This window comes from Oppia nitens, unplaced genomic scaffold (assembly GCF_028296485.1).
Source record: "Oppia nitens isolate AA-2021 unplaced genomic scaffold, nextdenovo-longstitch-racon4-pilon3 scaffold10_pilon_pilon_pilon, whole genome shotgun sequence".
Classification (NCBI taxonomy): domain Eukaryota; kingdom Metazoa; phylum Arthropoda; class Arachnida; order Sarcoptiformes; family Oppiidae; genus Oppia; species Oppia nitens.
In genome coordinates, this window is record NW_026533189.1 from 2453381 (window position 1) to 2479725 (window position 26345).

Genomic DNA, 26345 nt, shown 5'->3' on the forward strand with positions numbered 1-26345 from the left:
TTAACATTACATTTGCAGTACTATTTAAGAAAGTACAGTATTAAATAATAAACAATATAAATTTAGATATTTATATTGTATATGTTTATTAATATATAAATTTATATACTCTATATAAACTTTTGTTCATTTACTTTAAAATACTAAATTATGGCACTTGTTGTACATATAAACGGTTTGATTGAGTCTATATGTGCCGGTATCGGACATTTGGGTCAACTATTAACAACTGGACAGACAATATTGTCAACTATCGGTGCATTTATAGCGTCGCACCCGTTACTGGTGGCCGGACTAACCATTGGATTACTGATTGTCTATTTACCCAATATATTGGACAGTATTGCCAATTGGATAATGAGATTAAGGCTATCGTGGGATAGACTCGGACAGAGTGTACAAATGAGTGTCGAAGAGTTGGCTTTATATCTCGGTTTGTAAAACCAATCGACAATTTTTTTTGGATTAAATAAAATATTTTTCTTATTCTAAAAATATATTTTGTATATTTTTTTATAATATCTGTTTGTTAAACAAACAAAATTGAAAAAATTAAAAAATTTTAATACTTTATATAAAAAACCTGATTTTTAAATATATAAATTAACATTATATAAATTTTTATATTTTTTTGTAAATCATAATTATTAAATAAAAAATGAATTACAATTGATGATTAATTTACTTGTAGTTTGAAAAGTTAAATTGTACCGGTATAATTAATATTTAACTTTTATTTTATGGCTATTTATTTAATTAAAATACTAAACATGAATAAAAATAGTGTATTTTTATGTTTCTAAGTGTATAACAAGTGTAACAATTTTTACTGTCACTTTTAAATACAATTATTACCAATAATACAATTAGTATTAGAAAATAATAATTAATCACAAATTTCTATAATTTTATAAATTAGCAAAATAGATGATATTAAATGTAATAATTATGAGTGAATATTTTAATTGTATTAACAGTAATTAAGTCTAAAATAACAGTATTACATTATAATAGATTGTCCTAGTTCAGTTTGCAAAAAGTTTTATGAAAATGTTATACTGTGACTGTCAGGTGCTGATCATGATAATGATCATGGTCAATTTATTATCAACTAACCCATGTTATAAAACTAGTCAATTTACATATAGGGGCTTCAAAATATATGACATACTACCCATGTTTATGTACTGTAATTTATTTATTGTGCAAAAACACACTGGCACATTTTATTCTAATATACCAGACTAATTATTTATAATATACATACTATATGTATAATTAATTTATATATTTTAAATATATATATATATAAGTTTATTTTAATAGTTTAATTATACTGTATTAATAGTATTTATTAATTAGTATTATACTAGTAATATAATATATTAATATAAACTTTTTTTTTAAATAAATAAATCATTCAAACTTTTAGTAATTTATTTTGAAAAATACAATAAATTAGTAACAAAATAGAGACAATAAAAGTTGATTTATTTAATATTAAAATTATTTAATGAACAAATTTTTTCTATATTTCTTTTATATGAATTTATATGACTAATATTATATTCATATATGTATTGAAAAGTGTTTGTGAAAGTTATATCTTATAACTTATAGTCAAATGATTGTAGACAACAGTGAAAATAATTTGGATAAAAATAATACAAAAATAAAGTAAGAGATTGAAGAAGAATACTGAAGACAAAGAGTCAGTGATGACCACAACAACAACAGTCGCTAATAAAGATTCATTTGATCGCTTCGGCGATGATTTGGCCCAACTATTGATGAGTTATCTTAACATTGAAGACAAACTCAATTATCATTTGGTGTCCAAACAGTGGCAAAAACTAGTGTTTAACAAACAAACGGATCTTATAATTGATAATAAACTTAATAACTTTTATCAATTGAAAAGAATTTTCACAAAGTTTCCAAACATTACAAGAGTGACATTCTGGTCGATTATCACTGACAATAACTTGGATCTACTCATCAATTATTGTCCAAACTTAACACATCTAACCATTGATAATGGTTTCAAAAAAATTGAAAAATCTAATTATAATCGCTTGAATCAAAATGATTTCCTAAGTAAAGAAATGATTGACAATTTTTTCAACAAATTTGGTCCACAATTGATAACATTTAGTTCAGATAATAACGAATTGTTCACATCGTATGTAAAATATTTTTATTCAATTGATAAACAAATTGATACAAAATTAACGAGTATTAGAGGTAATAGTTGTTATATGTCATTGATATTCAATGATAATAATGAATGTGTTTTACCGAAAACACTCAATACATTTGTTACATATTTGAACCAAAAATCAATGCCATTGTTTGCTATGTTTTCGGCACAATATCATCGAAATATCAAATCACTTGATTTACATCTAACGGAAAATTTCGATATCTTATCATTTGATTCATTGACTAAATCATTGTCACTAATGACTGAATTAATACATTTGTCGCTTACTGATGATTATTATGATAATTATATGCTGAATGTATTGAATGAATTGGCCATCAATTGTCTCAAATTAAAGCGATTGGATATTGAATTAATAAATACTGTTAATAAAAGTATTAGTAACGGAAAACAAGTATTGGAGACAATCGTACGGTTGAAACAATTAAAACGATTGACAATCACTGGTTTGGACTATAGTTTAATAACCAGTTATTCATTAAAATCATTGAAACAATTGACACATTTGTCGATACATACGGATAAAAACTATATTATGGGCGACGAGTTTTTTGCAGACATTGACCAACACTTACCGCGACTTCAATATCTATTTATCGAAGCTATAGATATTACAAGTGCTGGACATAACTGTTTACTACAATTACCACACCTGAGGAATGTTAGGTTTTATAGCTATCATTTCGATAGATACCCGTTTGATGTCTATAATTTGACTATTAATTGTGTAATCGGCAATAAAGTCAGATTTATAAAGTTTCGTAAATAACAAATATTTGAATTAATATAATGAATTTACTAATAAAGAAATTATTGATTATTATGATTATAAAATTACTAATTAATTGATAGTAATTACTGAATGAAGTAAAGATTAATTATTAAATTTAAAATAAACTAATTTTATTATTTAATAAAAATTTCGCAAATTTATCAAAAAATATATATGTTTTTGAGAGTTGATTTAAGAATTGATTATTTTAAAAAAATAAAATATTAATTCTCATTGAAAAAGTAAAAATTGTTTGCGAATATGTTTATTATATGTTTAATTATAATTATTAATATTAAAATATTTTAATTATATATATATATATATTGTTATTAATTAATGAATAGAAAATGTAATTGAGAGAGAAAAGTCAAAAACAACCCATAACTATTTAGACTCATTTATAAAAGGCCCAAATTTACAGTAAACATTAATAATGTAAATAAAACAAAATATAACTTTATTATCAATTATTTATTTATAAAAAAATACAAATTTAATTTTCATCACTATCAGATGTATATTCATTATTAAAATTACAATTAATTTCTTTAAAATAATTTAAATAAAAATTTTGATTATCAATATCTAAATATTTTAATAGACTTAATATGTCATTATATTTTTCTTTAGATATACCAGTATTTTTTATTATTAAATTAGTATCAATATTTGATAATTTAATTTTATCTAAATTTGATTTAACTAAATTTGTTTTAACTAAATTTTCATCAAAATAATTATCATATAATAATATATCTCCATTTGGATAAAATATAAATTTACAAAATTTAGATATATGTATTTTAGATCTCTTTTCACAAAAAAAAATTATTCAAAAAACTATTAATATTATATACTTCAGATTCTATTGTTTTAAAATTACTATCTTTAATTAAATTAATATACTCAATAGGATTTTGAATAATTTTATTTTTACATTTTTTACTTATTATACCAAAATTACTATCACACCTACAAAAACTATGACCTTTTACTGGATATAAATGTGTCAAAATAATATTAAATTTAATTGAAATATAAGAGCAAAATTTTACCATGCACCAATTCTTATTTTGTGCACAAGTATTATCTGATAAAAATACAATATCCTTATTTTTAATAAAATCTCTATTTAATAAATTTAAAACTCTAAAAATATTAGAAGTAACACTATTAGCATTTTTAGGATATTTACCTTCTATGTTATAAATAATATAAGAGTCATAATTATAAATATGTATATTAAATATATAAAACCATAAAAGTCTCTTATAAAAAACATCTGAAATAGTTAAATAAGGCAATGGCTTATTTTGCCCATAATCAAATTCTATAACTATATAATTTAAATTATTTTTAATATAACTATCTTTTAAATTTCTATATTTTAAATCTGAAGATTTGTGATTTTCATAACTTATCTCTGTAATTAAACTATTATTATTATTTTTATTAATATACTCAAAACAAAAATCACACTGATCAGTTTTAGGTTTTTTAAATTTGATATTATAATTATTTTTAAAAAAATTAGTAAATAATGTTTTGCTTATATTTTCTTGATTTTTTGTTTTTATATAATTTAAATATAGTCTATATAATTTTGTTATAGATAAATCATTATTATAAAAATATAATTTTTTACTATTAGTATAATGTGATGGTATAATAGGAAATAAATTAATAAAGTTATTAAAAATATTTTTTTCATGTTTTTTATGAATACCTCTTAAATCAATTAAATTATTATTATTATTTATTTTAGTTTGTAATAATCTAATTCTAGATTTGCTTATATTTAATAAATTTAATATAAAATCTAAACATACTGTTATTTCAAAGTTATACTCATTTTTAATTGAATAACACCAAATATTTTTTCGCGGTGAATTTGGATTATTGTTTTGTTTTTTAATCATTTCTTTAAGCATATAATTTTGTTTTTCGTAATCCATTAAATTCCAATACCTTTAATAATAAAATATAAATAAAAAAATTAATTAATTAATAATAAAAAAAATAATAATGATAAAAACAAAAATAATAATAATAATAATAAATTATCTAAATTATAATATTAAAAAACTAATATTAAAAACAAAAATAATATAAAAATAAAAATAATAATAATAATAAAATATAATAATAATGTTAAAAACAATAACAATAATAATAATATAAATTATAATATTAAAAAAATTAATATAAATAATATAAAAGTAATAATATAAATAATAATAATAATAATAATAATTATAATAATACCTATTAAATACAAATTTTTGTTGATTTTCATTAAATTTTTCAAAACATTTAAATCTTTGGCAGCATTTTTGAATTAATTTAAAATTTATTTTTCCAATAACTTTTCCAGTACTTGAAGTATATTTATTTCCCTTATAATATATATAAAAAAATAATAGTAAATAATTATTATAAGCAAATTATTATATTAGTTTTTAATTTACACTTACCGATTGGCGTTTTAGTTTGTTTTCATTTTTTTTGTGACAAATTGGATTTTTTTGCCTATTTTTAGATTTATTTCTTTTTTCTTTTTCATTTTCAATGAAATTAACTAATTGTTCTCGATTAGTTATTTCATTTAAATGTTTAATGTTATTAACATTAAATGAAGTATTCATAATATAACAAAACACATAATAAAAAAATTGAATCATTTTAAACATTTAATTAATAACTTAATATAATAATAAATTTAATTAATTTTAATTTAGTTTTGTTTATAATTGTTTTTTATTTTATTTAATAGTTTATTTATACTTTTGAATGAAATATTAATAAAAATGTGTTATAAATTTTGAATTAAACTATTTGTAAAAATATTTGAAATCAAGTGATAGAGATTAAGAAAGTTTTTCAGTTGTTTAAGGATTAGTACTATTTTTGATAAGAGTCATGAGTTTATGGGCTGTTTTTGATTTTACTCTCTCAATTATCTACTAAATTAAATTAATTGAAATTTATTAATTAAATTAAAACAAGTAAAAAATTATTTGCTAATCTTTTTAGTATATGTTTAATTATTAAACATTAATTATTATTATTTTTAATTATTAAAAATATTTATTTAATTAATTTTATTATTATTGTGTGATTATTAATATTATAAGTTATAAATATATAGTTAATGAAAACTATAATTATTTTAGATTATGAATTCAAATATTTATTTAATAAACTTTTATATGTTTCATAACATTCAAGTGTGACATCTATTGCATTGAAATTAACATTCATTTAAAAAAGCGATTCATTTAAATGTATAAACAATACAAACATTTGTTTATATATTTAGACAACAATTGAGTTATCATTGAATTGTTTAAACATTTTATTCAATAATAGTTTGCAATTAAAAACAGTGACAACAAGTCATTGAAGACATTAGTATTCAATACAAACTTAACACTGATTTTGGACACAAAAACAATGACAACACTCAAGAAACTAAAGTACAATACAGTGGCCGAAGATATTGTGAACATAACAACAACAGTCGCGACCAGAGATTCATTTGATCGCTTCGGCGATGATTTGGCCGAACTATTGATGAGTTATCTCAACATTGAAGACAAACTCCGCAATCAATTGGTAGCCAAACAATGGCTAAGACTTGTGTTTAACAAACAAACAGATCTTATAATTGATGATAAACTCAATGACTGCTATAAACTGAAGACAATTGTCACGAAATGCCCAAACATTAGAAAAGTTTTTATATCATCAGAAGTCACTGACAATCAATTGGATCTAATCATCAATTATTGTCAAAAATTAAAACATCTAACCATTGATAATGATTTTAATTCAAATAATGAAATGATTGGCAAATTTTTCAACAAATTTGGTCCACAATTGATAACATTTAAGTCTGATTTCAGACCATTGCTGTCATTGTTTGTCAAATATTTTCATACAATTGATGAACAAATTGATACAAAATTAACGACTTTTACATTCAATGAAAATAACTTTTCAAAACTATTCAATGATAATAATGATTGTGTTTTACCGAAAACAATCAATAGATTTCAAACACATTTAATACCAAATTCAATGCCATTGTTTGATAAGTTTTCGGCACAATATCACCGAAATATCAAATCACTTGATTTAAAACTTTGTGGAGATTATGATATTTCAACATTTGATTCATTGACGAAATCATTGTCACAAATGACTGAATTAATACATTTGTCGATATCTATCGATGAAAATAATAACTTATTTATTGGTGAAAACTTTACGGATACTAATTATTTGGCTAAAATACTCAACGGATTGGCCAACAATTGTCGCAAATTAAAGTCACTGAACATTGTTTTGGGATATGAAATGTCTGTTATCACTAATGCCGAGGCAGTGATGGACACAATTGTACGGATGAAACAATTGAAACGATTGTCAATCAATGGTCTGGCATTTGATGTTTTTAGTAATTGTTGGCTAAAATCATTGAAACAATTGACACATTTGTCGATTAACTTGAATGGCTTCTTCATTGTTGGCGACAATTTTTTTGCTGACATTGACAAACATTTACCGCGACTTCAATATTTGGACATTGAAAACGTCAACATCACTAAGTCCACACATAACTGTTTAATACAATTACGGCACTTAAGGACAGTTAAGTATAGTCTATATCGTATTGATGGCCATAAAATCAATATTACAATCGTAAACGGCAGGAATGTTAAGTTTATATGTAAATTATCGGCTAATAATTATTATTTACCATACTATGATGATAATGGTGATAATGAAGATCTATTGGACTATAATGATAATGTCGATAGTGATGATGATGATGACCTGTTCCTATGTGATGGTAATGATGACAATGATGATGACCTATTGCCGTTTGATGGTAATGGTGACAGTGATGATGACCTATTGCCGTTTGATGGTAATGGTGACAGTGATGATGACCTATTGCCGTTTGATGGTAATGGTGATAGTGACGATGACCTGGTGATGCTTGGTTTTAATGATGATGACTTTGATGTTATTTATACTGGTAATTGATTAAGTAATTTTTTCAATAGTTAAAAAAAAATAATTGTATAAAATTTCAATTATAATTTTACGATAATTTGTTGCAAATTACAATATTTTAGAGCCTATTTGAAGTTATTTAAATATATACATATAAAATATATATAGTATATAATATACTTTAATAAAAATTAATAATTAGATTTAAAGTTTTAAATTTTGTATATTACTTTAACCATAATTGTAATTTATTATTAGTAGAATTGTGTTATACTGTATCTCTATATTTTGAATTAAATTCAATTAAATATTTTGTTTAATTAAAAACTTTTTTGTTAATAATACCGGTAATCAATATTTATATTTCTTGATAAAATAGTTTTATATTTAATATTAATCAGTATATAATATTGAATTATATTAATATTAATATTAATTTATATATATATATATATTATTATATACTATATTAATTCATTATTAATAATAATAAAATTTAGTTTAAAACTTAATATACAGTATATATACATGTATATATGTATGTGTATATGTATACATGTATACAATGTATATATATAACTTATTATACTTATATATAAATTATAATTTATTAATGAATTAATATTTTTTATACAAAATAATGTATAAATATTAAACAAAATTGCATTCATATGTGACGTCTATATTATATTGAAGTTATTTAAATGTCTAATCAATTATTGATTTAATATTTGATATTTGTTTACATCAAACACGTGTTTGCATTTGAAAAGTAACAGCAAGTGATTGTAGATAACAGTGAAGACAATGAACACAACAATCGCGACCAGAGATTCATTTGATCGCTTCGGCGATGATTTGGCCGAACTATTGATGAGTTATCTCAACATTGAAGACAAAGTCCGATATGAATTGGTGTCCAAACAATGGCGAAGACTTGTGTTTAATAAAAAAACAGATCTTATAATTAATTATCACAAGACTGATACCAATCAGATGAAAGCAATTCTGATTAAATGTCCAAACATTACAAGAGTTGAGTTTTTTAGTGATCGTAGAGAATATTTAGACGAAGATTGTTTGGATCTACTCATCAATTACTGTCCAAATCTGAAACATCTGAACTTTTTAACACCATTTCATTACATTAACAATACTAATGAAATGTGGGACAAGTTTTACCAGACATTTGGTCCAAAATTGATAACATTTACCACAAATTTCGAGGATATGATGACACAGTTTGTTAGATATTTGCAACAAAATAGTTCACAAATTAGTTTAAAACTAAAAGATTTTCAATGTTTCGACATTTCATTGGTTTTCAATAATAATAATAATAATAATGAATGTGTTTTACCGAAAACAATCAATAGATATGCAATTTGTTTGAACACTAAATCAATTGAATTGTTTTCAAAGTTTTCGACACAATATCATCCAATTATCCAATCACTTGATGTACATCTAAGTGGATATTTCGATGTCTTATCATTTGATTCATTGACCAAATCATTGACACAAATGACTGAATTAATACATTTGTCGCTATTTGTTGGAAAACACGGCTATCTATTCAGTGATGTAACCAATTATATGACACAATTACTGTCCGGTTTGGCCATCAATTGTCGCAAATTGAAATCATTGTTAATTAGTTTAGTAACTGAAATGTCGTCTATAAGTGATATCCAGATAATGTTGGATACAATCGTAAGGATGAAACAATTGAAACGATTGACAATTACTGATATCGACTATCATTTACTATTAACCAGTAGTTTATTAAAACCATTGAAACAATTAACACATTTGACTATTCATTCATTGAGAAAAAATTTCTATTACAACAACATTAATGGCGACAATTTTTTTGCGGACATTGACCGACACTTACCGCGACTACAATATCTGGACATTGATTTTGTGGACATTACAAGTGAAGCGCATAACTGTTTAAGACAATTACCACATTTGCGAACTGTTAAGTATATTGAGTATCGTATTGATGGCATTAAAGTTAATTATAAATTAAATGATACTAAAGTTAAATATATAAAGAGATTATTATTGTGAATCAATTTTTTTTGTATTTATGTAAAGAAAGATTTGATATAATAGTAACTTATATTAATCAGTAATAATAATAGAAATATTATATAGTTTTTTTTTAGTTTTTACAACATATACTACTTTATTTACTACAGTAATAATAACTAAAAGTTTTTCAAAATAAATACTAAATTATATTAAATAACAAACATATAGTAATTTTTATTTATTATAAATTATTTTTACTAACTATTTATAATTTATAACTCGATTTAAATCGATAATTACTTTCCCCGTAACAAAAACTCTGTAAATGCTTGTCTATCGGTGCGATATCGGGTCAGTTCAACGCCTTCCCAGTGATGGACATCCAGTTTGTCGAATATATTAATCATAATCTCTTTGAGAACCGCTTTCTCTTTATCTGTCAAACCATTGATCATAACATCTAAATTAGCATTCAATGCTTTTTCACTATTGATTTAAGATTTTTTAAATAAAAAAATAATAATAATTAAAAGATAAATTTATTTAAAACAAATAAACAAAATTTAATGACTACTACTAACTCTTCCATTCCTATTAAATGTGTATCGATTTCGTTGTGTTGTAACGCATAATAAACCGATAGTTTTGCTATATTCACACCTCTTTCCTTAATATTTAAGATAATTACAATAAATAAATAAATATTATTACCTAATAAGTTGATGACATAATAATAATATAGATTTATAATGAAAATATAAACATACGTTACAATACTTAATAGCTTGTGAACAGGCCTCCCGTAGTTGTACGGGTGCCGCGTGCCAATAGGGAACAATGTTAGTGGGAACCAGTAATCCCATTCCCAGTAGAGCCGCATTTATTATTCCCAAACCTTTTGACTAAAAAAAATAATAATATCGCATTTAAAATTATATATTAATAATATTTTTCTTATATCATATATATAAATCATATTAATTGTTTTGTCGGTAATTAATTGCCTTAAATGCCGGTATATATTGCAGTAATGACTGATCAAATGGTGTGATTCGACAATAGGATAGCACAACATCCAGTTTAATATAACTTTTATCTATTATTTCTCTTTAAAAAATAAAATCATAGATTTAAAAATTATTATTTTTAAATATTACAATATATCTATTGATTTAATATTTTTTTAATAAAAAAATCTATAGTTATTAACACACACTTTAATGTATGCAATGGATAGCCGGTGATACCGATATGCCTGACTTTGCCCTCACGTCTCAATCGGTCGAGTGCTGGCAGTGTTTCATTGATAACTATATCAATAGTATCACAATATTCAACATCGTGTACCTTAAGGGATCAATTATAAAAACAGGATTATTATTATTATTATTATTAAGTTATTATTGAATATTATCAATCGCTAGATTTGTATACAACAACAAAAAATAATATTTTACATGAATTAAGTCCAAGTAATCGACACCAAGTTTTTTGAGACTCAATTCAACCGATTTGACGGCCCAATCGGCCGAATAGTCAAAAGTGCAGTCAGCTTTGCGGCCAACTTTTGTGGCCAAATAGTAGGCATTTCGGGGTATATTTTCTAAGGCCTACCGGTAAATAAATAAAATCATTTACATGAAAATAGATATAACCGATAATAATAAAATACAGTATTATTATTATTATTATTACATTATTAATAATTATCTTTTAACAAACCTTTCCTAAAACAAGTTCCGCTTTACCGCAGCCATAGAAAGGCGATGTGTCGATGAAATTAATGCCCGATCGGACAGTTTGTTGTATAGACTGAACGACCGACTCGTAGCCGCCGAGTAATTGTTGGCCGTCTTCGCTAAATAATAGATCTTTGCTTACATGAGCACCACCTGTCCTTATGATAGCATCAAATTGAAAATAAATAATTATAAATTAATTTATAATTATATTGATATATTTGATACCTAAGCTCAATTTGGACACAAACATATCAGTTGCTCCCAAACGCCTGTATTCTAACTGTTGACATGTTTTCTTGTCTGTCCACTCGGGTATGTATGTCGGCGGTAATGAAGTCATATTTGTTTAACAAATAAATTTGAATTAAAATTTCTAATTTAATTTTTTTAAGTAATAATTAATTAATTAACAATATTATATAATATTAATACAAGTTTTCAACTAAAATAAAAAATAAATATAATTTAACACTGTTTCTAATTAAAAAAATATTATCATAAATATAAGATTAAAATTTGATATTTGTATTTAATTAATACATATACTTGTTAATATTTTTTTTAAATCTTATATTTAATAAAATATTAAATAAAATTTAGTTTAAAAATATTAATCAGACGTTTTAAAATATTTGTTTACAAAAACTTGATTTTCGCAATTTTGATTAGATAAACAAATTCAATATTATGTAGTTGTATAATATATTGAATGTCACATTTAATAAGTGATATTATATTAAAAAAAGTTTAATTAATTGCAAAATGTGAATAATTGAAAAAAATTATAGTTAGAAATAAATATATAACTTGTCATAATTTATTTTATAATTTGAAAATATATATTTAAAAAAAAATATTTAAGAATAAAAAGTTTTATAAAAATATTAGATAATTCTATTACAATTAATTAATTACAATATAATTATTATAGTACTTTTGAATAACATTTTATAATTATTAATTTTTTATAAAATATTTTATATTATAAATGTAACTAAACTTTTCATTGATTAGATTACTCAACTAATTTTATCAATCTCAAATCATTTAATGCATTTATTTTGTAGCAGTGTAAAATAATTATGTAATGTTTTAAATTAATCATAAATTATTTTTAAAAAAAATAAAATATTATTTATTATATTACATAGTTAATTAAAGTTTATAAACCTTTTAATTATATTGTTAGTTAAATAATTAATTAATTGTAATAGAATTTATTATAAACATATGATAATTCATAAAGTCTTTAAATAAAAAAAATATAATTTTATTTTGCATTATTGACAGGACGTCTAGGTTTGGCAATCGACAGTTCATCACATATACGATCCCTAATAGACCGCAAATTATCCAAAGACTGCATCCAATCTGTTTCGGTCAACAAATTGACGGCTTCTTCGCTAATGTCGTCAACGATCAGTAAAGCGACGTACAATTGATTGGCTGTTTGGACACGAATTCTTGGAAAAGCGTGACATAAAAATATCACCAAATAAGACATCGACTGTTTGAACGATTCGTCGTTTTGAAGAGCCGCACAAAATACGTCGATAGCGGCCACCAGTTTCTGACAGTCTTTTACCCGACGGACACAATTCCAAGTAATTGTCAACAATTTGGTCCGTAATTCATCGGATGTCTGATACGATGTCAACAAAAAATGAGCTAATTTTATACAACACAGCGACAGGTTGTCGACGCTTAGGTTTTCTTCGTACAGATCGAGAAACACTTTAAATACCGATTCATTCAATGACTTTAATTCGTGTTTCAAAACATTTCGGACGTAAAGTTCGTTAGGATTGGCCACACATTTGACCAAACCTTTCCACGCGCTATAAGTAAATGTGTCGACATTTAATAGCTGTACAAACGGTTTCCATTCATCTACCCGTTCATCGCCAGAGCTCTCAAAAAATGTTTGAATCAGTTGTCTATCAATTTGATTGATATCTCTGTTTAAAACAATCTCTTTGAATGCATTAGTGGCTAAGTTTCTCTCCTTTTTCCAGAGACTCAAGCACTGGGAAGTCAATAACTTCAAGATTTCAATAATTTGCTGGTCTGTCATCTCATTAATAAATAAAAGCGACGCTTCGATAGCTGCAAACCGGACATTACCTCCGACATCACCCTTTTGATCCTTAGTTCGGTCGTCTAATGCACGACAAAGACATTCAACAATTTGCAGTTTCTTTTGTTCACTAATTGGTAAGTATTTCTGTGACATTGTAACTAAAGTCAATACTTCAGAGGCACGCGAACCGCACATAAAGTCATCGGATTTGATGTGAGAAACAATTGTATCGAAACACTGGTCATAGTATTGTACATCAATAACATCGGTAGTCATTAGTCGCAAACATTCCGATACACCAATTCTTGCACTCTCTTTGACTGACATCAAGTGATTTGTTAATAAATCCAAAAATTTTTTCAACAATTCGGGTCTATTAAGCAAATAGTTTTGACAGAATATGGGAACAGCTGTGACGGCATCTTTGCGTGTCTTAACATCTTCGCTGTCAATCGAGTGCTGTAATACATCAATCCATACGTCGAAAACCTTTTGATCGCCATTTATCGGTAGCAAAACTGACGAACATTTTTCAATTAAGACACTGAGCGCTTGTTTCATGAATTCGCCGCCAATTCCTCGCAACAGATTCTTCTCCGTCAAAGTAATAGCAATTGACTCCATTTGGCCGATAAATTCGGCATTAATTTTATCAGCGATAACACAGTGGCTAATGATGTGAGCGATGGATAATATAGATCCGTGTCTTGAATTCAAATCTAATGATGTACTCATTGATAGCAAACGCGGAAAATGTTTGTTCATATCAATGACAGTCGACAGTCTGCCCAATGATTGGGCCGCTATTTCTCGTATATCTCTGTCCCAGTGATGACATTTGTTGACCAATTGTTCGACAAGAAAATCTCCAAACTCTGGTTTTTCGGCCAATTTTAAGGCAATGCTTAGATAACAGTGACTTCTTATGGATAGAGAATGAAAGTCTGTTAACACCAGAACTTCTAATCCGTGCGGAAACACTTGGGTTCGTCCGACCAGCTCTTGAATTGTCGCCGAAGCCGCTCTTCGGCAGTTAATTTCTCGATCAAAACACACGACACAAACCAATGTTGGCCCTAATTTTTTAACATATTGTTGAATCACTTGAGAGTCATAGGCGCGAGATAGTGACCAACAAACATAACACGCGGCGTCTCTAACATTGGATCCAATGCTAAATGAACCTAATTATCACAAATATTAAATATTGTATATATAAACCTTTTTTAAAATAAAAATACAATTTATTTACAAACCTTTGACTTCATCAAAAAGTAGTGCTCTTTGAACGACATCAACAATATCTGACAATTGATCCGGTAGTATAAGACCTCGTCGGGACAATTCAGCCAAAGCCATACAACAGCCGTGCCATGAGTTGTCCGACTCTTTCCATTCGCACAGTTGCAGCACATGTGACACCACTTCAGTTGCTAACTCTTTGGGCAAACGGTTCGTAAGTCTCGCCAAATATTTGGCGGCAGAATAGCGAACAATAGTGTTCTTGTCGTGCAATGAGTTCAACAACGAGTCTATTATCACTTCTATCTGTTCAGGAATATCACTGAAATCGGAGTCATCTTCATTGTCATCAATGGTATCGCCCTTCTCGTCAACCTTAACTTTCGGTTGCTTTTCATCTCCAATTTGAATCGTAATGTTATCGGTCAACACCCGATAGCCACGTTTGTACCGCCATTTGGCTATACGGGGTGTCAACAATGACAAAGTGGAGCGACCAATCAATTTGACTTTCCATTTGGCCATCAATAGATCGCCACTTGTGTCCAATTTGACACCGATTTCGATGACTCGTTCAGCAAATTGTCTAATATTCTTTCGGTCGGCTATTTTGAAGAGAACTGCAACAGACATTAGATAACCAAAGTTTGTGGAAATATGTGGCAAACAATCGGTCACAAAACGACTCATGTATTGATCAACAATATCGGGTCGCGACAAGAAATTTGCCGCCAAAATGGCAGCCGAATCGCGAGATTTGTCAGTCTTTTCGAGATAATTATCGATCAATGCATAGACTCTGTCGCTAACAGTTAATTGATTTGGATTATCATCGGATGAATTACTGTCAAATTTTCTCAAATGAAATGGTGTTTTCACGGCCATCGACAGCCACAACAGTATGGCTGCCCGTGTAGGCCACGAATTAGTGTCTTCTGGCGACTGTCGTTCGCACCAATCGATCAGTTTCGGTAGCCAAACAACTTCAGTAGGAAAGTAACGGCCAATAGTTTTCGGACCGATACAGGCGACGAGTCGCTGAACAAAACGAAAACATGTGTGAAATACGGGTCCATTGAATTGGGTATCAGTCGTGACAGCAATGATTGAATCCAAGAATTGTTTGACATGTGATTCAATGAGTTTCGGATTTGTCTGCCATTTGTCGATCAGATATATAAACCGTTCGTTCAAATGCTCGACACGCGACTCGACATTGACTTTACTATCGCCGGACAAGTGGCCAGAAAGCGATGACAACTCTCCAATCAATTTCATACATTCGCGAGAGTCTTCTTCAAACGTGTCCATCGAATAGACCAAGTCTTGGGATCAGTTAATTAACATTAAAAAAATACAATCATTTCATCTGTAAAGTCAACGGCAGTTGTAGTTCTTACCGGTATTGTCTTCATCGTTGTCATTGTCTTTATTGGCGTTAAATTGATTTTCATTCGACATTTCCATCGATGACATGTCCATCAATTGGTTATATCAATCAAATGGTTAATCAATTATCATTAAATCAATTGTTTGTCAAAACATGTGTTCAATAGAAAACAAATAACAAAACAAAAAGTTTTTTTTATTATTATTGCTGTCAAACATAATCACTGTTTTTATATAACAACGCATGCGCTGTAAGTATAAATAAAGTTATATAAATATGAATACAGTCTATACTTGGTTTAAGATATTTTACATGAAAATAATATTATAAAAAAAACAATAATAATTAAATTATTGATTTAATTTACAAATTAATAGGTAAAATTAAAATTAATTATTTCAGCATTTAATTTAGTTATTTGTAATAATTTTTTAGTTAAAAAAATATTGAATTTTTAGTTATTATTTTTTATTTATATCTAATCATTGACTGTAGTTATAATGTTATGACAACATTGAATATAATGATTACACGTGTATTGAAATCATTATTACTGTCAACACATTTGTATTGTTGTTGTTGTTGTTGACGACACTATCGGATGATTATCTCTCGGATGTGTTGACCACTGACCAGAATGTCCAGTAATATTCAATACAGTATACTATTGCCCACATATAATGAACGTCAAAATTTGCCGATAATTGTTTGGCTAATCAATAAATATCTCGAGGAATGGTATGATATTTCCTATATATAAAAATCTGATGAAATGTCATCTAATTATTAACTAATTAATTGATTGTCTGTTTGTCTGCTAATTATGATTATTAACAAACAGTGGCTACAAATATGAGATCATTATCATTGACGATAACTCGCCCGACGGTACTCTAGAGGCGGCCAAACAATTGCAGAGAATCTACGGCGACGATCGCATTGTGTTGAGACCGCGCGAAAAGAAGTTAGGTCTGGGAACGGCTTATTTGCATGGATTACAACACTCGAGAGGACAGTTTGTCATAATCATGGACTCGGATCTATCGCATCACGTAAGTGACCAACTATTGTGATAGCCTTTTCAAGTTTTATCGAAATTAGTTATTGAAAATGTTTTATAATGATATTTGGTGTTAATATTTTAGCCAAAGTTCATACCAAAGTTTATCGAGAAACAGTTGGCTACTGGTGCCGATGTGGTCACTGGCACCCGATACGCGGGCGATGGCGGTGTATACGGTTGGGACTTTCGACGCAAACTGATCTCTCGCGGTGCCAACTATTTGACTCAAGTACTCCTAAGGCCCGGCGTTTCCGATTTGACCGGCAGTTTTCGGCTTTACAAACGCCAAGCGCTGGAAAAACTTGTCGAAAGTTGTGTCAGCAAAGGCTACGTATTTCAGATGGAAATGATGGTCAGGGCTAACAGTCTGGGCTATCGGATCAGCGAAGTGCCCATCAGTTTTGTTGACCGCGTTTACGGTGAGTCCAAAATGGGTGCGATGGAGATCATCGGATTTGCTAAGGGTTTGCTCTACTTGTTTGCCACCGTTTGATAACAAAAAATTAATTTAATAAAAATATATAATAAACAGTAATATAATTTGTAAAATTCATAAATTATACGAAATAAATTTTTTATATTTAATATAACTTTTTTAATGTATGGTAATCACAGATATTTTTTTAAATTGTAAAAAATCAACAATAAATATACATATATAAAAATAATAATTATTACAACGATTGTAAGTATTTTCTGTGATTTATTTATTCAATAATTCTCGTGAAAACTAACGAAAATAGACTATAATTATTAGCAATTGTTTAAAAAATAAGTTTAAAATGTCAGTCAGTCATCAAATCAATTGAGATAATGAAATTAAATATTAATAGGTTTTGTATGATTATCATAGAAAATAATATTAATATAATATAAATATATTATATTCTTAAAAATATACAGATTATCATCTCTTTCGGTGACTTTAATACTATCAACCATTTTGTATGAAAAACGGAAACGACAACCACAACAACGGCCGTTGATGTCATTCAATGCAAATGTTAACCGTATCCTCAAAACTGTTTATATGGATACACCGACACCAATGCAAGCCGTTGTGTCGGTAAAGATGGCTAATTACAATTATCCCACAGATTTTCTGGGCGAAGGAACGGGAGTTGTGGTCAACAATCAATTCAATTTTATTGTCACCAATTATCATGTGGTCGCCGGCAATAGCAAAGCAATGATCAAATTTTACGACACATACGATGCAGATCTCATCGAAGGCCAACGGTTTGGTTCAAGTGTTGGACAGGTTATGGGTGATGTTGTCTACGTTGAACCACAGCTTGATTTATCGCTTATTAAGCTCCGAGAGGTCAAATCCAATCGACTAACACAATTGATTCCGGCAACACGTGAACCGATTATTGGCGAACCGGTTGCACTGATGGGAAATGCTGACAACTTTTTTATCTCATGGGATGGATTTGTTATGACATACAATCACTCCAATAATATGAATTGTAGTGATTATTACATAATGGCATTCAGTCTCGATCCGAGCAAATTGTTTGTATATCACACCTGTACGTCAACCTCTGGTTTTTCTGGCAGTCCGCTTCTCAATAGCGAACTCAATATATCGGGCGTACATTTCGGACAAAATTATGTACCACTTTATCGTGTGGCTACTACTAGTCTAAATTTAATAGGTTAGTTACATAATTTAAACATTTTTTTTCATCTCTCTTTAACACATACACACACATACACACACATACACACACATACACATACACATACACATACACATACACATACACATACACATACACATACACATACACATACACATACACATACACATACACACATTGATGTTTTGCACATACACACATTAATTATATATCAATTAGACTTTGGTCTCAGAGGATACAAGTATTTCCTGTCACAAAACAATACGACAAATAAAAATATACGCGAAATGAAGTATACAATTGAAAACATTTATACATTGGGTGTTATCATCACTAAAAACTTATTGTCCGACGAATTCATTATTGAGGACACATTGCCTGAAACACAAGCAATGTATGTAATATCGTGTATCTGAGTGTTGTTGTTGTTGTAAAGGGTTTAACCGAAAATTTATTTGATTTAATTATTGTAGTGAAGTATTGAAAAATGGTGACATAATTGTAGAGACAAATGGACATAAATTGACTGATATTCGCCAATTAATCGACTTTCTCGATGATTGTGATGACGATAGTGTTATTCAGTTAATGGTTAGACGCAATAGTAATGAGACGATTGCTGTCACAGTTACGGAAGTTTCCGATGAATTTCCTATTGTTATCTAAATATAATATAAAACTTTATTCTCCAATTGTTTTGGCCAAAAAATTTTAAGACTAACAAAAATAAAAACAATAAATTGTAAAATTATTTATCAATACATTTTATTATTTAGAATATATTATAAATTAATAAGTTAACAGAATATATTCAAATATTTTTTTAAAAAATCTTTTTATATTGCAATTTCACTGAGATGTTTGAATATATATATAGTTGGTACTATTATTATATTACAAATAGTTTTAAATAAACAAGTTATTTATAGATTAATATGTTTAATTGAAGTTTTATTATAACAAAAACAATTAATTAAATACAATTTATAATATTGATATAATAGATTAAAATAAACAAAAATTTATGTTAGATAATTAAATTATTATTATTAAAAGTTATAATTTATAGCATTTAACTTTATAGCTTTTAGTGCATAATAGTGTATAATGTCTACGCTGTACATAATTTTAATTTTATTGACAAATATTATATACTCACAAAAAACACTAACAAAAAATAATTACAGTAAATAAAATACTAATTATTATTGTTTGTAAATTACTGATATAATCCGTAACTTTTACACTATATGTACTCAAATTTTTATTGATTTATATTTATATATGAAACTTTATATATAAATTTATTACCTATAATGTAAAATCTATCTCATACCACCCAAATTATACATAATGCCGCCATCGATAACCAAATTGGCACCGGTAACAAAAGTGGCCGCACTCGATGCCAAATACACTACACTTTCGGCCACATCCCGGGGCTGTGCGATACGTTTCATTGGTGTCCTATCGATGGCCACTTTTAACATTTGTTCCATGTGTTCAGTTTTTTCTACCAAATTGGTTTCCGTAATACCCGGACTACGTATATACAGTATTATTATATATATTAATATATGTATTAATAAATTAATTTTAATATAATTTAATAGTATAGTAAAGAAAATAAAATAACTGCAATGAAAAAGTAATGTGATTTAAAAATAAATAAATATTTATCTTATATTACTTGACAGTATTGACCCGTATAGTGGGCCCCAACTCCAGTGCCAACACACGAGTCATCATATCGATGCCTACTTTCGACACTTCATAGGCTAACTGTGTTTTCATCTAAATTATATATATATATATAATTAATTATTATTATTATTTACTTATATTATCAATACTAAAAAATATAAATTAATATTACTGTAATTGTATTAATACTGTATAAACTAAAAATATTAACATTAATAACTTACCGGCACTTGTGACAGATTGCTAGATATATTTATAATAGTGCCGTTAGTTTTATTTAAATATGGAACCGATAGGTGACTTAACTCGACAAACGGGTGCAGATTAACACTCATTATTTTGTCAAACACTGGCATAAACTCTTTGTCTGTAACGCCGGCCGACAGTGCAATACCAGCGTTGTTGACCAACACATCTAACTGTCCAAATGTTTTGATGGTTTCATCCAATAGTCTCTGCAAATCTTCACTTTTACTGACATCTCCGACAACTTGTAACGGCTATACATAATAATAGTAATAAACAAAATTATAAATTAAATAAACTTATTTTATTGATAATTATTAAAATTTTTTATTATTTTCTTTATTAACAAACCTTTAACTTTTCCGGTGATAACTGTTGGCATTCATTGGCCACTTTCAGGATTTCGGTCTCTTTTCTACCGGTGATCACCACATGAGCGCCCAGTTGTGCAAAAAGTTTGGCAATACCGGCACCAATACCACTGCTTGAACCGGTAGTCAAAACTACTTTTCCCTTAAAATTTCGCGGATCATTCATTTTTTGTTATTGTTTGTTGAGAATCCAATACTTTATAAAATTATTATCAGTGAATAACAAATATAATAATATAATTTAGAATATTTTTGTTTAATAAAACTTTTTTATTAATAAATAATTTTTTTTATCATTTCAGTCTATTTATATATATCCCACTGTAAAAAATCAATAATTATTACGACTATATAATATTATATAAGTTAATTATATTATACTATATTTAGTAGTACTAGGTTAGTACATAGCACTTGATTATTATTTTAATATTCACTCGACCTTGGACATATCTACAATATTGTTACTAGTGCAATTTAGGTGCTATGTACTATAATAGTTAGTTCAATATTAGTGATTTTATATTTTTACAATATTTAAAACATAACTTTCAATAATATCATAATATATAAAAGTGTATTTTTATTTCAACTCATTAAATAAAGAATATAAATAATTTTTATGTTTGTTTTTGTTTGTTTTTACTGTTATACAAATTAAATAATTTTAAGAGTTTAACATTGACCTTTTAAAGTGTAATTATTTTATACTTTATAAAATTGTCTATATTATATAATGTTATTATATATTTACAGATAAAAAATTTCAATAAAATACTTTTACTATAAAATGCCATATAAAATATGTTTTTTTTAAATTTTGTTTTATATTTAATAGTATGATAATTAAAATTAATTTAACATTACAATTGATATACTACAGTACAGTAGTTTTTATTAATATAAATATTTTTAATTATTATACAGTACTTATGGTTATCAATGATTCTTATTATAGTATTATTATCAATTAATACATTTTAGAAAATAGAAATTTCATAATCTTAACTTAATTTAGTTAGTTTACTAGTTAGTTAGTAAACTTAGTTTATCTTAACATAAACTTAACTTAAAACTTAATTAATAATAATAATTATAAAACTTAAATTATAAAATTGATTAATTTTTAATCATAACTTTGAATATACAGTATATATCTTTATATTATATTATATAATATATTATATTTATCATTTTGATGCTTAATTTGTATACCTATATATTCAGTAATCTTTTTATTGTAAATTACATAATATAAATTATCAAAAATTATCTAATAATTTACATGTAAATTTTAATGCACTGATAAAAGTTAATTAATAAATATACTAAATACAAGTTAGCATATTAAAATGTAAGTTTACTATAGTTACGTTATTACTATTACTACATAATATATTTATAAAATTTCATATCTAAAAAATACACTATAAAAAACAAGTTTTAATTTTAATAATAATCGTAAACATAATTAATCATTAAAAAAATTCCACTATTTTACTAAAATATATTCACTAATGTATATATTCGTATATTCGTATATTAAAAATTTTAAATTAGTTAATAAAACCTATGTTTTCTATTTTTTACACTATTATCAAGTTAAATTAAGATAACTTGTCAAGGATAACTTGTCAATTATTTCATAGCTTTTAATAATAATAATAATAAAATAAAGTTTATTTTATATTTATATTATAAGATATAAATGTGTACATTTTGATAATGTATGTACTGCAATTTGCATTATCAAAATGTACACATTTATATCATTAAATATATATATAAAAAAAACTTTATTTTTACAAATAGCTAAATTACATACATGTACATTACAGAAAAACATCAAATATCAATATATTATTGTAAACATAATTTTGACCCAAACGTACTTAAAAACGAGTCAATTATTTGTTTGAAGCATTTTTTTTTGCTGACTATATAAACAAAACACACGAATAAAATGTTATTTAATTCAAAATAATATAATTAGTTAACTAAATGAAAACTAAATTTTAAACAATATTTTATTAGAATTTAACAAAAAAAAAAATTTGTTAGCAATGTTTTTATTGGCAATAATTTATTTGATTTTTTCAAATGCTATTACTCTACTGTCAGTTATAACTGTATATTTTGTGATAACCAAAATCTATAGTGATTACCAGATTCGTGCCAAATTGCCTCCCGGTCCACGAAATTGGCCACTTATTGGCAACTTGGAGTCGATTTCGGGTGCCACTTCAAAAACGTTTGTCGAGTGGTCTAAAAAATATGGACCAGTCATTGGGTATATTGATGGCCATTAAATTTCCATTTAAAAAAAATAACTTATTTTATTTTATTTAGTTTACAAATGGGTTCATCTCCAACTATAATACTCAATGACTGGCCGTCCATTAAGGATGCCTTTTCTCAGGACACAACACTTGCCCGACCGAAAGATAATATATTTTCAATAATAGGACCCGAAGGTTAGCTAAAATACCTGTAGATTATTGTGTGTAAACTTTAGCTATTTGATTATTTAAACAATATTATATATAATATATATATACTGTATATACTAAATATTGTATAATAGGTTTTGGATCAATGAGTGGACAGGTATGGAGAGAGCAGAGAAGATTTTTGTTGCATAAGTTTAGAGATCTGGGTTTTGGAAAGACATCGATGGAAGACCATATCATCGACGAGATTAACCATTTATCTGAACTAATTGACAAAACATTGGACACCGAAACAAATACAAGAGAACTGTTCGGTATTAGTGTATCCAATAATGTCAGCTCTTTTATATTTGGCCGACGACTCGACTATTTGGATAATAATAAGAAAGTCATCGACGAATTGGTTAAACCTAATCCCAGCCTATCTTTGACCAGTGCTTTCGCCCAATTCCCGGCAGTTTCCAGATTTGTCGTCAATAAACTAAGCTTTTTGTTACCACAATCTAATAATGATTTACAAAAACTATTTGACAATATTTGTAATATAATGAAGTAATTAAAAACAAAAAATTATTTATTTATTTTATATATAAAAAAATTTCATACCAAAAGTAATTTAGTAATAATAACAATACTAAAAAATAATAATTACTTTTTTTATTACTATATTTAGAAATGAAATCAAATCACACGAAAAAACATTGGATTCAAATAATTTTCGCGATTATATGGACGCGTTTATCACTGAATCTCAAAAAAATGCTAACGACTCTAAAACATCATTTAATAGTTAGTATAATAATTAATAAATATATTTATATAAACAAAAACTAATTAAAACACAAAATAATTTATGTGTATATGTTTTTATTAAAATAAAATAAATCAGATCAAATGTTAGTAGCAAACAGCATGAATTTATACGGTGCAGGAACTGCTACAACAACACAGACACTTGAATGGTCACTACTAGTGTTGGCCACACACCCGGAGGTTCAGCTGAAAATCCAGAAAGAAATTGACGACATTATCGGCAGATATGAGATACCAAAGTATGGCTATAGAAATCAGATGCCATATCTTCAGGCATTCATCTATGAAGTGTTGAGATACAGATCAATCGTACCAATTGATTTGCCCCGAAGGTACCAACCAATTGATCAATTTTTAAAATTCCGTATAAATTAAAATTATTTTGAATAAAAAAAATAAAAATAAATAAAATTTATTTTTATCTCAACATTTATTTCAGTACAAGTGAAGACACTATAATCGGTGGACATAAAATACCGAAAGGTACACAAATATTGGCCAACTTTTGGGCCATCGATAACGATCCGAAACTATGGGACAATCCGCAAGTGTTTAAACCCGAAAGGTTTCTCAAAGATAACGGAACAACTTTCTTCAGACCCGACCATTTCATACCATTTTCTTATGGTATTTCATTTGATTTCATTTTTTGTTTTTAATTTCTATATTTAATTATACGATTTTAGTTAACTAAAAAAAAATTAATAAAAACATTATAAATAATATTTAATTATTAGGCAAGAGGTCGTGTCCGGGAGAGGTATTAGGATTGGCAGAGATATTCCTCTACATCGTATCATTGCTACAAAAATATGATATCAAACCCACCAAAAATACGGACACAACACTTGATTATAAGATTCAGTTTTCGGTTATACCTAAGGCTGAACCCGTTGTTTGCTTTAATAAACGTGTTTAGGAGTAATAATAATAATAATAATAATAATAATATATTCGTAATCATTATTTTATTTGTTGTCAAAAATTTATTTTAATATACTGTAAACATACCAATTATATATCATATAGCTATTAATTTTAAAAAAAAATATTTAGAATTGATAATTAAATTGATAATTAATATAAATATTTAAAAATAAATGTATTTATCGTTTCTACAAAATAAATTAATGTATTTAAAACCTAGGTCCTATTTTAATGATTTTTTTTGATAACCCAATATTATTAATATTAAAAATTAGTTTTTAAATTAAAGATTACAAACATAAAGACTAATAAAATAAATTGCAAATAATTTATAATACAATGTCTTAGTAATAATTAAATAAAATAAAATTACATATTTAAGTAAATAATACTGTATTTAAATTTACATAAAATAAAACAAACAAAAAATCAATAAATAAATAAAATAAATAATACTAATAACTATGGTTTAACAAACATAAAAAAGATAACAATTTTGAATGCAATCACATTTAAAATATAAAAAATAACAAAACAAAAAGAAATCATATTAAGAAAAATAATGGAAATAATAGCGACGGCACCGGTAGCTGACCAGTGAGTCAGTCAA

At 26.4% G+C, this 26345-nt stretch overlaps 6 protein-coding genes across 6 annotated transcripts; 3 read left to right on the forward strand and 3 right to left on the reverse strand.

Annotated features, from left to right (window-relative positions):
• Positions 1–10357: 10357 nt before the first annotated feature.
• Positions 10358–12143, reverse strand: LOC128965512 (uncharacterized). Its single transcript, XM_054312222.1, has 8 exons — positions 12029–12143; positions 11784–11953; positions 11519–11671; positions 11278–11408; positions 11066–11168; positions 10829–10963; positions 10643–10728; positions 10358–10547 (listed from the first exon to the last, which is right to left on the reverse strand). Exons 1-8 carry the CDS (start codon positions 12141–12143, stop codon positions 10358–10360), a joined length of 1083 nt encoding a protein of 360 aa, XP_054168197.1.
• A 930-nt stretch (positions 12144–13073) lies between these two features.
• Positions 13074–16734, reverse strand: LOC128965523 (tubulin-specific chaperone D-like). The gene is made up of 3 exons (XM_054312233.1): positions 16526–16734; positions 15140–16450; positions 13074–15067 (listed from the first exon to the last, which is right to left on the reverse strand). The coding sequence occupies exons 1-3, from the start codon at positions 16605–16607 to the stop codon at positions 13074–13076; spliced, it is 3387 nt and encodes a 1128-aa protein (XP_054168208.1). The 5' UTR covers positions 16608–16734.
• A 292-nt stretch (positions 16735–17026) lies between these two features.
• Positions 17027–18125, forward strand: LOC128951177 (dolichol-phosphate mannosyltransferase subunit 1-like). Its single transcript, XM_054296783.1, has 3 exons — positions 17027–17253; positions 17357–17567; positions 17661–18125. Exons 1-3 carry the CDS (start codon positions 17153–17155, stop codon positions 18069–18071), a joined length of 723 nt encoding a protein of 240 aa, XP_054152758.1. The 5' UTR covers positions 17027–17152; the 3' UTR covers positions 18072–18125.
• A 234-nt stretch (positions 18126–18359) lies between these two features.
• On the forward strand, positions 18360–19890 carry LOC128965534 (uncharacterized). Its single transcript, XM_054312243.1, has 4 exons — positions 18360–18411; positions 18482–19239; positions 19444–19618; positions 19698–19890. Exons 1-4 carry the CDS (start codon positions 18392–18394, stop codon positions 19888–19890), a joined length of 1146 nt encoding a protein of 381 aa, XP_054168218.1. The 5' UTR covers positions 18360–18391.
• A 659-nt stretch (positions 19891–20549) lies between these two features.
• Positions 20550–21711, reverse strand: LOC128965544 (3-oxoacyl-[acyl-carrier-protein] reductase FabG-like). The gene is made up of 4 exons (XM_054312254.1): positions 21526–21711; positions 21153–21428; positions 20915–21018; positions 20550–20766 (listed from the first exon to the last, which is right to left on the reverse strand). Exons 1-4 carry the CDS (start codon positions 21709–21711, stop codon positions 20550–20552), a joined length of 783 nt encoding a protein of 260 aa, XP_054168229.1.
• Positions 21712–23589: 1878 nt separating this feature from the next.
• Positions 23590–25756, forward strand: LOC128965089 (cytochrome P450 2C31-like). The gene is made up of 7 exons (XM_054311778.1): positions 23590–23835; positions 23895–24019; positions 24130–24547; positions 24669–24784; positions 24885–25140; positions 25248–25435; positions 25546–25756. Exons 1-7 carry the CDS (start codon positions 23609–23611, stop codon positions 25725–25727), a joined length of 1512 nt encoding a protein of 503 aa, XP_054167753.1. The 5' UTR covers positions 23590–23608; the 3' UTR covers positions 25728–25756.
• Positions 25757–26345: the final 589 nt, after the last annotated feature.